Genomic DNA, 15,329 nt, shown 5'->3' on the forward strand with positions numbered 1-15,329 from the left:
TCTTACTCTATTGCCTTTTCCGGCTAGTCCTAGGAGAGCAGCAACATTTATTCTATATTATCTCAAATAGGACAAAATAGGAAATGATATGATATATGCAAAACACTTTATAGATTCCCTAAAGCAGTTATTAATACAAAGAGCAGACTGCCTTTATGGAGGACGTTAACACCCAGCAAAATGAAATGAACCTCTCATTCTAGTTGGCCAAACCCTATGGGTTTATGTATGTTTGAAAGAAATGCTTAAACTTTTAGCCTGATTCCTGTGAAATAAGCTGACACTGCAAGTTGCTGCTGGCTTTTAAGTTGTTTGCATTGTGCTGAACTGAGTAACATGATGCCTAACCCCCTGGGCACCTAATGGAAATGAATTGTGCACCTCCTGAGGTTACCCAGTTAGCAAAATGTACTTTAAAGAAACATCTCTTTCCTTTTCCCTCTCTCCTCCCCTCCCCAGGCTATTTACATGAGCAAAGTCATGTGCCAGCCATATCACCAGGGATCTGGGCAGGTCAGACAGAACTTTATGACCTTTTCTTGTCCTGCCACATGGAAACTGCCCCCCCCTTTCCCTGGCCATCAGGAGAGAACAAAGACATAAATAAAATCAAAACTTGCTTTCCTTATTTCCTAGTAAATGTGGGTAAACGATGTCCCTTTTATCCCACAATTTGTCACCTCTTTCTGTTTTTATCCCACAATTTGTCACCTCTTTCTGTCTCATGTTATTGGATGCCTCAATCTCCCTCTTCACCTCCCCAAGAAGTCAAAGCATCTGCAGCACCTTCCTCAAGTACAGAAGATTCTCTCTCTCTCTCTCTCTCTCTCTCTCTCTCTCTCTCTCTCTCTCTCTGTCTCTGTCTCTCTGTCTCTCTCTGTCTCTCTCTCTATTTCCCCCTCAAGCAGCATACCATGTCACTCCTTTTTGGCATATCTGTTGCTCTTTGATGGCCCTGCTAGACCATCCCTTTGCTAGCATCATTCAGGAAACTCTCTTTGAGGTTCACTGTGTCTCCTAGTCCAGGTCCTTTTCACTCACAGAATCATAGAATTTAAGAGCTGGAAGAGACCTCAGAGACTATCTCATCCAACCCAGATATGAAAAGAATCCCCACAATAATATACCTGGTTCATTCTTCTTCTTTGCCTCCACCATTTTCTTCATGCTTTAAAAAAAATCTTTATATTCTTACTGAGTCAATACAAGTATCAGCTCCAAAGTAGGAGAGCTGTAAGGGCCAGGCATTTGAAGTTAAGTGACTTACCAAAGGGTCACACAGCTAGGAAGTATCTGAGACTAGATTTGAACCCAAGTCTTCCTCAGGCTTGGGACTCTATCCACTGAATCACTTAATTATCAACTCATGCTTAATAGATGCTTGTTGACTTGATTTGAGGGGAAGATTGACTCATGTCAAACTTTTGGAATTTGGTTTCTATACTAGTACTTACCTAAAACTTCTCTCTTCAGGGTTGCCAACAATGTCTTAACTGTTCATTCTAAGGGCCTTTTCTTAGTCCTCACCTTTCTTGACCTTTATATATCTCTTATTCCCATATACTCTCTCCTATTTTAGCTTTTGTGATACTACTCTCTCTCTCTCCCCCTTTGTTTTTGTATCTATATGACCACTCCTCCGTCCCTTTGCTCATCAGTCTTCTCCTATCCATTAAACATGGATATCCCTCAAGGCCCTTTCCTGAGCTCTCTTCTTTTCTCTTTCTCAAATCTCTTCCTTGGTGACCTCAACAATCATCACCTCTCCATGGATGATCTTTTCCCTGTAAAATTCTAATGGGATATTATTAAAAGCCTACTGTATATTTTCACCTGGATATTCAATTGGTATCTCAAAATCAACATGTCCAAAACAGACCTCATTACATTTTCATTCAATTCCATCCCTTTCCCAAACTTCCCCATGGTATGAATATTTTAATAGTTATCCAACTTTAGAGTTACCTTTCATTCTTCTTCCTCCATTAGCTCACACATGCTCTAAGTTGTCAAGTCCTGTTTGTTCTTGCTTCTTATGATAGACATCCTCTTCTCTGCACTCAATCTATAAGCATTTATTAAGAATCTTCTATGTGCCACTTACTCTACTACAGTCTAGGGATACTAACACAATAAATTAAAAATGCTCATTCATAAGAAGCATAGATTCTAATTGTGAAATCAACAAACACAAATATAAAAATATACATGATTAATGTAAAAAAATAAATACAAAATAATTAAATACAAGGTAAATTGAGAGGAAGGACACTAGCAGTTGAGGAGATCAGGAAAGGCTTTATATAGAAGGCTTAACTTTATCTTAAAAGCAAGAAGGATTCTATGAACCTGAAATGAAGACAGGCTGGAAGTAATGAGTGAAAAAAATGAGTAAAAAAGACAAAGACAGGAAATAGTGTTATGTGTGAGGAACAGAGAGAAGACCAATTTGTCTGTATTATATAATGAGGGAAGAAGAATGTACAATGAAAATAGAAAGATAAATATAACATAAGGCTGTGAAGGGCTCTGAAAGCTAACCAGAGGAGTTTATAATTGAATGAAAAACATGTAATGGTTTCCTCTGTGTCATGTATTATGCTAAATGGTAGGTATGTAAACAGATAAAGAAAGTATTTGCACTCAAGGAGCTTATAGACTAATTGGGAAAGACAACATATATGGGAGAGTTCAGATGGAAAGGTTTAGAGATGTTAAGGATACAGTCCAGAAATCCACTTCATGTATCAAAGTGTCAGCCTCACAGAAGCAGATCACTACCCATGGGAAGGGGGTAGTATAATAGTAAAGATTCTGGGTTCTTTCTAGCATGGGTTAGCAATGAATATTCAATGTTCCACTCAGAAGGGGAAAAGGGAAAGGGAAAGGGTCTTCCCAGGAAGGCTGATTTAGGAATAATTGGAAACCACTGGAATTTATTGACTAAGAGAAAGATATGTTTGTATCTATGCTTAAGGAAGCATCATCTAGAGCTGAATAAGCTGGGGAGAGATTTGAGGTAGGAAGGCCAATTAGGAGGATATTGCAATATTTAGCCAAGAAGTGCTGAGAATTTGAACTAAGGAGGTGGTCATGTGAGTGGAGATGAGAGGTTAGATGGGAGAGATGTAGTGGTAAGAATAGCAACATTTAGCAACTGAATGGAAATCTGGGTTGAGGGAAACTGAGGAATCAAAGATAATGCCAAGGTTATGACACTGAAAGACTGGAAGACTGGTGGCATTTTAAATATAAATTAGAGTATGGAAGGGAGTGAGTTATGAGAGAAAGATGTGTTCTGTTTTAGGCATGTTGAGTTTGAGATGTCTCTGATAGATACAGTTTTAAATGCCCAATAGACAATGGATGGTGCAGAAAGAAAGGTCAAGGGAAACACTGAAGAGTCTGGGAAGTATCAGCATAAATGAGTAATTAAACCCATAGAAGCTGATAAAGTCATTAAGAGACGTAATGTAGAAATATTAGAGTGAGAAGGCTCAGGAAAAGGTCTTGAAGAACATGATGAACCAACAAAGGAAACTAAGAAGGAATAGTTCTAAGAATAGATAGGTAAAAGGAGAAACTGGAGAAAAGTGTTAGAAAAGACTAGAACTGAGTGAGTATCCAGGAGACAGTGGTAAATAGGGATAAAAGCAGCAGGGACTTCAAGATGGATAATGAAAAACCACTATATTTGACAATTAGGAGATCATTGTTAACTTCAGAAAAAAAGCAGTTTCAGTCATGTGATCAAGTCAGAAGCCAGATTGCAGAGTTCAGAAGTAAGTGGGAGCAGTGAGTATAAATTGCATTTTCTAGGTGTTTGGCTGAGAAAGGGAGGAAAAACATAAGTTGATGGGTTTGGCGGATGGTAGGATCTACTGAAGGATTTTTAGAGGATGGAGAAGATCTGGGCATGTTTGAAGATAGTAGGGAGAAGGTTGAAGACTGAAAAGATAGAAGAGATAAGTAAGGTTCCAGTGTTCTGGAGGAGATGGAAGGAGATGAAATCAAGGGTTTATCCTACACTTCTCTCCTAGTTTAGACTTCATTACTTCTCCCCTCCTAATCAGCTGCTATGTCTCTGATCTTTTCCTCTCTACTTCAACTTCCATACAGCTGCTAAGTTGATATTATTCCTAAAACACAAATCATATCAAATATCCCTTCTCATCCATTAAAAAATCTTCAATGGCTCACTGTTGCCTGTAGGAAAAAAAGTAAGAAATCTTCTGTTTGGTACTTAAAGCCTTGCATAATCTTTGTACCTACCTTCCACTTTTATTTCATTTTTGTTAAATACTCTATACACTAAATAAATTGGCCTACTAGCTGTTACCTACAAATAACACTCTATCTCCCATTTCCATGTCTTTATAGAAGTAATTCCCCAGGTCTAAAATATATTCTCTCCTTTCCTCCAATTTGTTAGAATTCCTAGCTTCATTCAAAGCACACCTTTACCCAAAACCTTTTCCTTTGCCCCTTCTTCCATATTCTTAGCATTTCTCTCCTCTTTGTCCTGAATTTATTTTTATGTCTGTTTTTATTTATTTGTGTACATTTTTGTATCCCTTTGTTGCATATGAGCTCTTTAAGAATAGAGACCACTTCAGTGTTGTCTTTGTATCTCTAGCATCTAGAATCCCCTAAACCCAGAAGATATGTTGCAAATATTTGTTGTACTGATTTGCTGAACTGACCACAATGACTAATGGGCTATAAGACAGTGAGATTTTAAAGTCATTTCTTCAACATTAGTTCATTTGAATGCATCAGGAATGAATGACTTTGACAACCATAGACCAGTGTAGTATGTTTCTTCACAAAATATGGAATTATATAATAGTTTATGCCTCTATTGCCCTTTGCCACTAAATAATGCTTTCATATGTCATCTCAATCTATCCTCACAAGAACTCTGAGAGGTAGTTAGGACAAAGTATTACCAAATAGTTTTAATGACTTACTCAAGGTTAATCCATAAGTGAAAAAAATGTTATAGGCAAAATAAGATCTCTTGACACCAAATCTAATGCTCTACTATGTCATTATGTGTAACAGGCAGTAGTCACCAATCTTTGATATCTAATGAATCTTTATGGTTACAGCAAATAGATTACACAGATGTGCTGAGCTAACATTCTTCCCCCACCTACCCTCAGAAGTCATGTTTACAATGAACTAAAAGAGGACAGTTTGACTACCCATAAGCAATAGGTTACCATTTAAACATAAAAAATGGGTTAGGGAAGACAGGATGATGAAATACTTACTTGGTCCAAGACCTATGGAAAAAGCAGCAACATAAAAAAGTAAGCTGACCAAGGAGAGCCACTTCAGAAACTCTGGGACGTCACCTGGGCCCATTTCCTGGTAGGATTGGGTTGGGCTTGGTCTAGAAGTTTCAACACTTGGCACAGATGCCCAGGTCAACTCCCTTTGCCTTTCAGTGTCACTTCTGATTGACATTAGTGGGTTCTTGCTGTTTGGAGACTTCTCCACAAATAGTTCTTTGAGACTGTTGTTGCTAGCTGGCAAATCCCCTTGTCCATAAAAAGCCAAGTCTTCTAGTGAGTGGTTGACAGGACTATGACTTCTGCAGATACCAGTGAAATTGATATGGATATTAAGATTTACAAGACCCATAGTTACCAAGGAGGCCGCCATCACTGAACTGCCAAGGCACAGAAAGGTCTTGCTCCCAACCTGGTCCACAAAAAGGGTGGCTGGAACTGTGCTGATTACTTTGACAACTCCAACTCCAGTTGAGGCAAGGCTGGCTGCCTCATTGCTTTGAAACCCAACAGATTTTAAGACAGTTGATGCATAAAATAAAATGTTTGGCTGTCCTGTGATTTGCACAAAAAATACCAATGTGAGTCCTATCAGTATCCTGGTCCTCATGTTGTCCTTTGACCGAAAAAGATCCCAGAAACTGTATTGATGTTCATCTTTCAAGGAAGATTTTATTGCAGTAAGTTCTTCAGTAGTGTCTGAGATGCCTCTTAATCTTCCTAGGACTTTGCTAGCAGCTTCATCATACCCTTTCATCACCAGGAATCGAGGGCTAGGTGGAAGAAAGTACATTGCAATGGCCTGCAAAACTCCCAGTGGAATAACAAGGCCAAACATGTACTTCCAACCATGGAAAACACTGGCAAATGCATAATTTGAAATATAGGCAAGGAGAATGCCAATTACAATCATAAGTTCATTCAATGATACAAGAAGGCCTCTTCTGTGCTGTGGAGCAATTTCTGCAATATATACACATGTGGCAATGGAAGACAGAGATATGGAAACTCCTATAGCAATTCGTCCTACAATAAGAACTGGATAGGATAAAGTCAGGATCAAGACCAAGCTGCCAAGCCCAAGTAAGCAGGAGGACAAAATGATAGCAGTTCTTCTCCCATATCTGTCTATCAGGAATCCTCCTGTGAGAGATGCCAGTAAGGCCCCAATGAGTAGGGAGCTCACAACCATTTCCTGCTGTCGGCAAGACAAGGCTAATAAGCCACTTAACTGCAGAAGGGCCCCAGAGATGAGCCCAAGTTCATAACCCACCAGGAGTCCACTGACAGCAGCAGTAACGGATGAGAGAAAAGTAAACATTCCACATCCTACAAACAAAGAGGAAAAATAGACATGTCAGTGCCAAATAATTATTTTAACATTCCATGTATGAACTGGACCATAACCTTGGGCAAATGATTTCATACAATTGATCTAGGATAAAAAGACCAAATACCAAACTCAGCATCATTGCAGGAAAACAGGGATACTCAGTTATAGAAACAAAGACTCTTCTTCACCACCCCTTTTGGGAGGTTGGGAAGGTATGTGTATAAGAAAACTTCTTCCATAAATTTGGTCTAATCCCCTTCTTTTACAGATGAAGAAACTGAAGATCAACTAGGCTAAAGAAGAAACTGAAGATCAACTAGGCTAAATGACTTGCCTACAATCACACACAGAGTAGGTATTAGAAGCAGAATTTGAAGTCAGGTCTTCTGTCTGTAGGGACAATATTCTCCACATTACTACACTGCCTCATTAAGAATAGAATCTTTAATTAAGCACCAATAAACATCTGCAGTCTAAAAAAACTAAAATGGGCAAGATCTTTATTATCCTTTTCAAAAGAATAGTTATATGTGATGATCATCACAATTTTAAAAGACTCTTCAATCTTTTGGCTCTCATATAATCTATCTCTAGCCACTTGTTCTCCAGGAGCCCAGGTAGTGTTTCCAGAGGGCAGCAGCTAGGGCTACCACAAGGAGTGATGGATGCGTCTCAATGATGTTAATAGTGGTAGAAGAACTTGCTGACACTACTAGTCCAAAAGCCAAGGAATGGTCAGATACCAGATCATACCTCTCCTCTTGGCCATCCCCTCCCCACAAAAAGATTCCCCTCAATCATACATAGAACATTAATAACAATCTCTTCTCAGATATTTCACACAAAAACCAATGGGATGCACCTCCCATGTATTATAACTATTTATGTTCATACCCATACCATCTTATTAAACTGTTAGATAATCCCATCATCCTTGTTCTATATTTGATTGGGAGACTGAAGAACATACTATTGTTTTGCATCCTCAAGACTCCTCATGATTCTTTATATATCCTCAATAATTCTATTTTGGGTCACCACCCAAGTCTGAGAACCAGTACCTCAAGGAAAAAAAGGGGGAGATTCTTGAGATTTCTATGGCATCATCTACTCAGTCCTCTTGAGTCTGCAGTAAGGTAAAAGGTATGAAGTCTCTAACACAGCTTTGCTGTTCCCAAGATCCAAGCTTCTTATCTAATTGGAGATCAAAGGTTAGAGGTGGAATCATGGAAAGAAAAAGAAATGGGAAGAAAAGCTAATTTCTGTCTCAGACTTACTGATTTAAGATGTGCCTACCCTGAACAGGATAAGGAGATTTTGAAGGGACCCAGAATGAAGTGTACTTAGCAAATAAATAATATATTCAAGTGTGATGAAAAGTTTGTATGCCTCAGATACTTCCTAGTGGTATGACCCTGGGCAAGTCACAATCCAGTTGCCTAGCCCTTACTGCTCTTCTGCCTTGGTACCAATACTTGCTACTGATTCCAAGACAGAAGGTAAGAGTTAAAAAAAAAAGTTTGTATGGCAATGAATCGTTGGTAATTCAATGGGAGAGGAAGTAGCATTATACATTCATTCTACATTGTTTTCAAGAAATCAATGGGAGAGGAAGTAGCATTATGCATTCATTCTACATTGTTTACCAGAAGTCTCTTCTCTATGGTGAAAATATAACAGATGAATGAACATTCAAAGCTAGGAGAATTACACATTTAAGGGTGAATTGGTTGTATCATAAGGTAATTTGATTAGATGCATATTAAACAGAAAGAATTCAAAATCCCCTTGTTCTTGGAGCATTTAATCTTACAGCATTTAAATTTTGCCCCAAAGATAAGTGGATGATAAGCACACTAATATACTATCACTAGAGACGTGACTTGGTTCAACCTTTAGGGAAAGCAAGATGGATTAGGCTTCTTTTTTCCAGGTACTTTCATAAGAGTTTTAGAGGGAATCTTTTTTTCCTCTGTATTTTAATCTTGTGTAAGAATGTTAATTCTGAATCCTGTTCTTTTTATTCTATCTTGAAGTACTCTCCCTTGTCAAACTGTAGCAGTGTGTTTATTTCCAAGTGTATTTAAAAGGCAGGGTGGTATGCTAACTAGACAACAAGCCCTGGGAAAGAAGACCTAGATACAAAACTGTCCTTTGACACTAGCTGTATGACTCCAGGTAAATCATTTAACTTTCATGTCTCATTTGTCTCATTTGAAAAACAGAGATATTCCTATTTTCCAGAACCTCTTTCACAGGGTGGGTACCAGGATGAGGTGAGATTTTACATATATACACACATGTATATATATATATATATATATATATATATATATATATATATATATATAAAGCATTTTTCAAACCTTAAAAACATCAGTTATTATTAAAAGCAATTCTATAAAGTGAGCAATATTAATGTTGATACCTACAGAAGAAAATTTCCTAATATTTGCTTTATTATGAACCAGATAAGGAATAAGACAGTAACATTTTATTACAACTCTTACAATCCCTACCCCTAAATTTACTACCCTAATCCTTCTTGGTATTTGTGGCTTCAGAGAATCACAAAATGAGAATCGGAAGGGACCTTAGTCATTTATTCCAGCCATTGCCCAGTGCCAAAATCCCCACTATAATCTCTTACAAATGGGCATCCAACCTCTGTTCAAAGACTTCCAGTGACATGTATTCACTACATATAAGGCAGTACAATGTACTGAGGGCCAGCTCTGGTTCTCTAAATAGAATACAGATTGACAAAGTAAAAAAAAAAAATTTAAAGGAACATATATTGACAAAAAGTTTTCTCCAAAACTCTATTTTCTCAAGCTAATTCTGACTTCTGGAATCGTGGATATTAAGTCTAATTCCTTTTCTAGATAATGATAACAAGAATTTATGCAGTACTCTAAGATCTACAAATCTTATTTTATTTTTACAACAGCACTGGGAGGTAGATGAGGTTAAAATCCCCATTTTAGAGATGAGGGAATTGAGGCAGTATATTGGCCAGGGTCACACTCCAGGTCTTGCACTCTATCCATTGAACCACTTAGTGGCTCATTTGTCAATTTGAGAGGTAGTGGGGTATAAGGGGGAAGTATGAGATTGGTGTCAAATCCTGCCTCTGATATATTCTAGACTAGGAGGTATAATTACGGATAAATAATTTAATTATTCTGTGTTTCAGGGTTTTTTTTTTCATATTGCCCACAGTCTTATAAAAATGAGATGAGATAATGTATATAGGGTATTTCAAATGTTTCAGTGCAATTTTAGATGTTAATAGCTTAAAATAATAAAAGCTCTTCTGTAGCCCAAAAACTTCCAAAGAAATGTCACCTGCTCTTATTTAACCTACTCTCAAATTCTTTCCCTTTCCAGGTTAAATTTCCCTAATTCTTTTAACCATTTATTTTTAAAATTAATTAATTAATTTGTTTATTGCATTTAAATTCCTAGGTATCTCTCCCCTTCCCTCCCCTTCCTCCATTAGAAAAGATATCATTTGACAAAAAGATAAATGTAAAACTATGTCTTGCTTGTTTCTATTTATCAATTCTCTTTTTCCTTTCTAGAGGTGGATATATATATAAATCATTCTTCATACAATTTCTGTTCTTGGTTCTGCTAGTTTCACTCTTCATGATTTCATGTAGGTCTTTCAATGTTTTTCTTAAATTTACCTACTCATCATTTCTTACAGTGCAGCAGTGTTCTATCACAGTCATTTAGCCATTCCCCAAATGATGTGTATTGCCCTCAATTTCCAATTTCTTTGGCCACCACAAATAGAGTTACTATAAATATTTTAGGACATATAGTTTCTTTTCCTTTTTCTCTGATCACCTTAGGAAATAATAGTGGAATTACTGGGTCAAAAGGTATGCACAGTTTTATAACTCTTAGGGTATAATTCCAAATTGCTCTCCAAAATATATGGATCATTTCACAGTTGCACAAACAGTACATTAGTTTCCCCTTTTTTTACATCCCCTTCAATATTTGTCATTTTGTCCTTTTATCATTTTAGCCAAACTGATAGATATAAAATATCTTGAAGTTTTTGATTTGCATTTTTTAAAGCAATACTTGTTCATTTCTTATAGAATCAGGCTCACTCTCTCTGAACCCTTTTCTAGTTTATCAATGTCTTAAAATATGATATCTGGAACTGAAAAAAATACACCTTATGGATAATGGTATTTCAACATTCTTTCTGGTAGCATCCAAAGATAAAAGACTCACTTATTTCAGCAAATATACCATAGCAATAAGCTATGGAAAATACAATCTTCTCTGTCCCCTAAGGCTCCCTGTCCCCAAGACTTACAATTTTGATCAGTCTTTTTTTTTAATTGCAAGTGCAAGTCCCTGATCCAGAAGCTCAAGCCATGGGGTCCTTGGAGCCCAAGATTCCAGACTAGATGTAGCAACCAGCCCAGTAAGGCAGCTCTGAGAAACCAGGGTTCTAGGACACAAACCCAGGACTAATGCTATGAAGAAACTGAGTTAGATTGTGAACCTAATCCCTTTCCTCTCCCAAATAACCAGATGATAAAGGAAGGGATTGTTTCCCAAAGACACTGGGGAAATGTTTGGATGTTTGTTCTTGCAATATTTTTGAAGTAAATATACCTTTGAAAATCTAATCTAAATGTTAATGGTTAAAATAGAACTGGGACACTTAGACCCCTAAGAATCAGGGAAAACATGGGAGTTTGAGCCAATGATAAAGACAAAAGGTACCTCCTTCCAGCCTACTAAGGGTACTAGCAAACCCTGTGGTTAGGGTAAAACTTCTTCAGGAAGTGGTGGCAGGAGTAGCTATAGTTGCATACAATCATTTTTATTAATTAATTTGATTTTCACAAGTAGCCTTACTGGGAAGAAAATGCCTGAATTTTAGCCAAATTGATCTATGGAAAACTTGCTGTTTTCCATAAAAGGTGCAAAACATTATTGATGGAGCTGTGAACTGATCTAACCATTCTTGAAGGCAATTTGGAACTATACCCAAGGGGCTATAAAACTATGTGAATCCTTTGATACATTAATATCACTACTGAGTCTGTATCCCAAAGAGATAATGAAAAAGAGAAAGGACTTTTTGTGCAAAAATATTTATAGCTGTTCTTTTTGTAGAGGCAAAGAATTGGAAATTGAGGGGAAGTTCATCAATTGGGAAAATGGCTGAACAAATTGTGGTACACATTGGTAATGGAATACTACTGTGCTATAAGAAATGATAAGCAAGATGATTTCAGAAAAAAGCTGGAAAAATCTGATACAGAGTGATATAAGCAGAACTGGGACAATATTGTACACAATAGCAATATTGATTGGAACATGCTTATCTGTGAAAACTTGGCTAGTTTCAGCAATGCAATGGTCTGGGGCAATCCCGAGAGACTTATGACAGTGAATGCTGTCCATCTCCAGAGAAAGAACTGCTGGAGTCATCTTTCACATCGGTGTATTTATGGTTTTATTTGGGGTTTTTTGGTTTTTACAAGTTTGCTCTTACAACGATGACCAATATGGAATTGTGTTTTGCATGACAATTAAAAAATGAAAAAGTAAAAAATGAAAGGTGTAAAAAGGAAGAGGGGAGATACAGAAGAAAACACAAGTGAAAATTTCCTAATACAACTTTTGAAGTTCAGTCATATGTTTCTTTTTTTTTTTTAATCATGAGGGGCAGCTAAGTGGCTCAGAGGATAGAGAGACAGACCTGGAGTCAGTAAGTCCTTGGTTCATATCTGATCTCTGATACTTGTTAGCTGTGTGACATTGAGCAAGTCATTTAATCCCAAATGCCTAGTCTTTACTAGTCTTCTGCCTTGGAACCAATATTTAAGATGGATACTAAGATAGAAGGTAAGAGTTTTAAAAAATTATGTGGTAGAAGTTTATAGTTGTTTTGTTTTGCTTTTTATAGTCTTCCCAATTTTTCTTCAGGTTTGAATTGCTTATATTTGTTAAATTTGCAACAAAAAATAAACCAAAAAACCCCAAATATTTCAGACTTCTTTCCCTATTCTCTTTTAATATAAATAACTGGCTACAGGCTTACACAAACTTTATCTTATTAGTGTTTGCCTCATACAAACTTTCAAACTAATAATCTCTTTTCCAATTAATCAAGGTTACAAGTTTTTGTTTTAATAAAAGGTTATATGACATCAAAAATCTTGAAAACCCTTGTCCTGTGATTTTACCCAGTCCCTAACTCCCATCCCACTTCTCTAGAAACTCACATGATGTAAAACTGGGATACAGAACTGAACAAAACAATTTCCCTTGGCTGTATTTTTATTTCCTCACCTGTAGTTGGTATATGCAGCTGCCTACAATGCATATGATTTTAGTGATGCCAGGGAGTCTTGCCCACTTACTTATCTACTAATTATTATCATCATTAGTTATTTCATTCATTCATTAGTTTGTTTTTTAAATTTTCTCCATAGGTTTATTCAAGTGCCTAGAAGCCCACCATTCATCTTTGGTTATCTCTGGCAAGATTCAACAGGTATATATGATGACCCAGTGTAGCTCTAGAGTTAGAAGAAACTTTAGAGACTTATTCAAACTCCTTCATTTTATAGAGAAGGAGACCAAGACCTAGAGGAGTTAAACAACTTGTCCATGGTCACACAGACTGTAAGCATCAAGATAGGATTTAGAACTAAGGTCCCCTGACCCCAGAGGCACTTAGGTGGCCTGGTGGATAGAGCACTGAGTCTGCAATCAGGAAGACTTGCATTCATTCTTCATTTTTATTTTTAGTTCCAAATTTTCTCCCTGGCTCCACCCCTCTCCCACTCACTGAGAAGGCAAGAAATCTGATACTCATTGTGCATATGAAGTCAGGCAAAACATATTTTCCCATTAGCCATGTTGCAGGAAGAAGCAGCAAGAAAAATAAAGGAAAAATAATGCTTCACTCTCTACTCAAAGTCCATCATTTCTCCTTCTTGAAGTAAGTAAATAGCATTTTTCATCATAAGCCCTAAAGACTTGAGTTCAAATCCAGCCTTACACATTTATTAGCTTTGTGATCCTGGGCAAGCCATTTTATCTATTGGTCTCAGTTTTCTTATCTAAAAAATGGGAATAGTGATAGCACCTACCTCCCAGTGTTGCTATGAGGATCAAATGAGACGTCCATAAAGCACAGTGGATAGGTGTCTAATAAATGCTTGTTTCTTTCCTTTCAGAGGCAATGGTCTTTCTCTTGTACCATGTTATTGATTTCTAGTTGTAACATGAATATATAAATCCAATTAAAGAAAAGATCTCCCTTAGGGTCACTTTTACCTCCTTTTAAATACTGTGGTTCTCAAACTCTGAGCTTCTGCTATAGGAAACTAGATTACATATATCAATGGAAATGAAAGCAAAAAGAACTGGACTAGATGCCCTATAGCTGGAATGAAACTTGGAATCATCTAGTTCAGGGGTTCTTCTTTTGTGTCAAGGAGCCCCTTGACAGTCTGGTGAAGTCTACAACTTCTCAGAATACTAATTTTAGATCCATAAAACAAAATACCTAGAATTACAAAGGAAACCAATTGTATTTAAACAGTTATCAAACTTTTTTTTTAAGTAATGGATGGTGGGTTAAGGACTTTTGTTCTAGTCCATCCCCCTCTACCCTCTTTATTTCACAAGGAAGGAAATTCAGTCTTAAAGAAGTCAGGTAATTTGCCCAAGGTCACACAGGAAGTTAGCAGCAGAGCCAGCATTCAAGTATAGAGAAGATGACCCAAATCCAGAACTTTATCTACTGCACAAATTGTGGCAGTGTAAGTCAGGAACTTTATATGTTTTACCTTGTGAGAGGTGAGACAAAACCTGCAGACGTAATAAATCTGGCCCATTGTGGGTAACATTGTTATTGTGTGCCTAACTTTCCCATGGACTTTCTGTTCAAATTGATTTTTTTTTATTTCTGCAGAATGATTTTGAAAATTGGCTTGTAATAAAAAACAATTGGGAGAGATCTTCAAGGACATTTGGTTTTCCCTCTGATTTTCAAATAGGCACACTTAATTTTTCAAGATAAATGAACTTCAAAAAAAAAAAAAGATTCTAAAGAGGTCTAGAGTAATGATCGCTAGGTCCTAATATTTACTTAGTTTCACCCAAATCCTGATTGCTGTTAAGTGATAACAAGCTTTTGTTTATCTACTGCCTTGGAGGTACAAAATACTTTACACCTATAGCGTCATCAGTTAACAGGACAGGCAATATTTGCCTTATTTTGTAGCTGGGAAAAACTAAGCCCCAAGGATCCAAAACAACTTCAAGCTATCCACCACCACATAAAGAACTGATGGAATCTGAGTGCATATTGAAGCATACTGTTCTTCACTTTATTTCCTCCATGAATTTTTTTCTTGTATAAATGACATGTATCTTCTTTCACAAAATATGTATTGCACAATAGCACATATATAATCCATATCATATTACCTGCTGTCTTGTGAAGGGAGGGAAGTGAGAGAGAGGGAAGAAGAGAATAGGGATTGCAAAATGTCAAAAAAAAAAAAGGATTACTAATTGTATCAACATGTAAAAAAAATAGACAAAAACAACCACAAAAAAAACCAAGCCTCAGATATTCTAAATGATTAATGTCAGAACCAGGAATAGAACCCAGGGCTTTGGACTCCAATGTTCTTTTTCCT

General features: G+C 36.9%; 1 protein-coding gene across 4 annotated transcripts in view; it reads right to left on the reverse strand.

Annotated features, from left to right (window-relative positions):
- Positions 1 to 15,329, reverse strand: part of SLC2A12 (solute carrier family 2 member 12) — a 94,581-nt gene that overhangs the window by 33,454 nt on the left and 45,798 nt on the right. For all 4 annotated transcript variants that reach the window (XM_056818826.1, XM_016428910.2, XM_056818825.1 and 1 more), the window contains one exon: positions 5,277 to 6,626. In XM_056818826.1, the coding sequence (XP_056674804.1) occupies positions 5,277 to 6,626 (1,350 nt within the window). The remainder of the gene's footprint in view (positions 1 to 5,276; positions 6,627 to 15,329) is intronic.

Source organism: Monodelphis domestica, chromosome 2 (genome assembly GCF_027887165.1).
Source record: "Monodelphis domestica isolate mMonDom1 chromosome 2, mMonDom1.pri, whole genome shotgun sequence".
Classification (NCBI taxonomy): Eukaryota; Metazoa; Chordata; class Mammalia; order Didelphimorphia; family Didelphidae; genus Monodelphis; species Monodelphis domestica.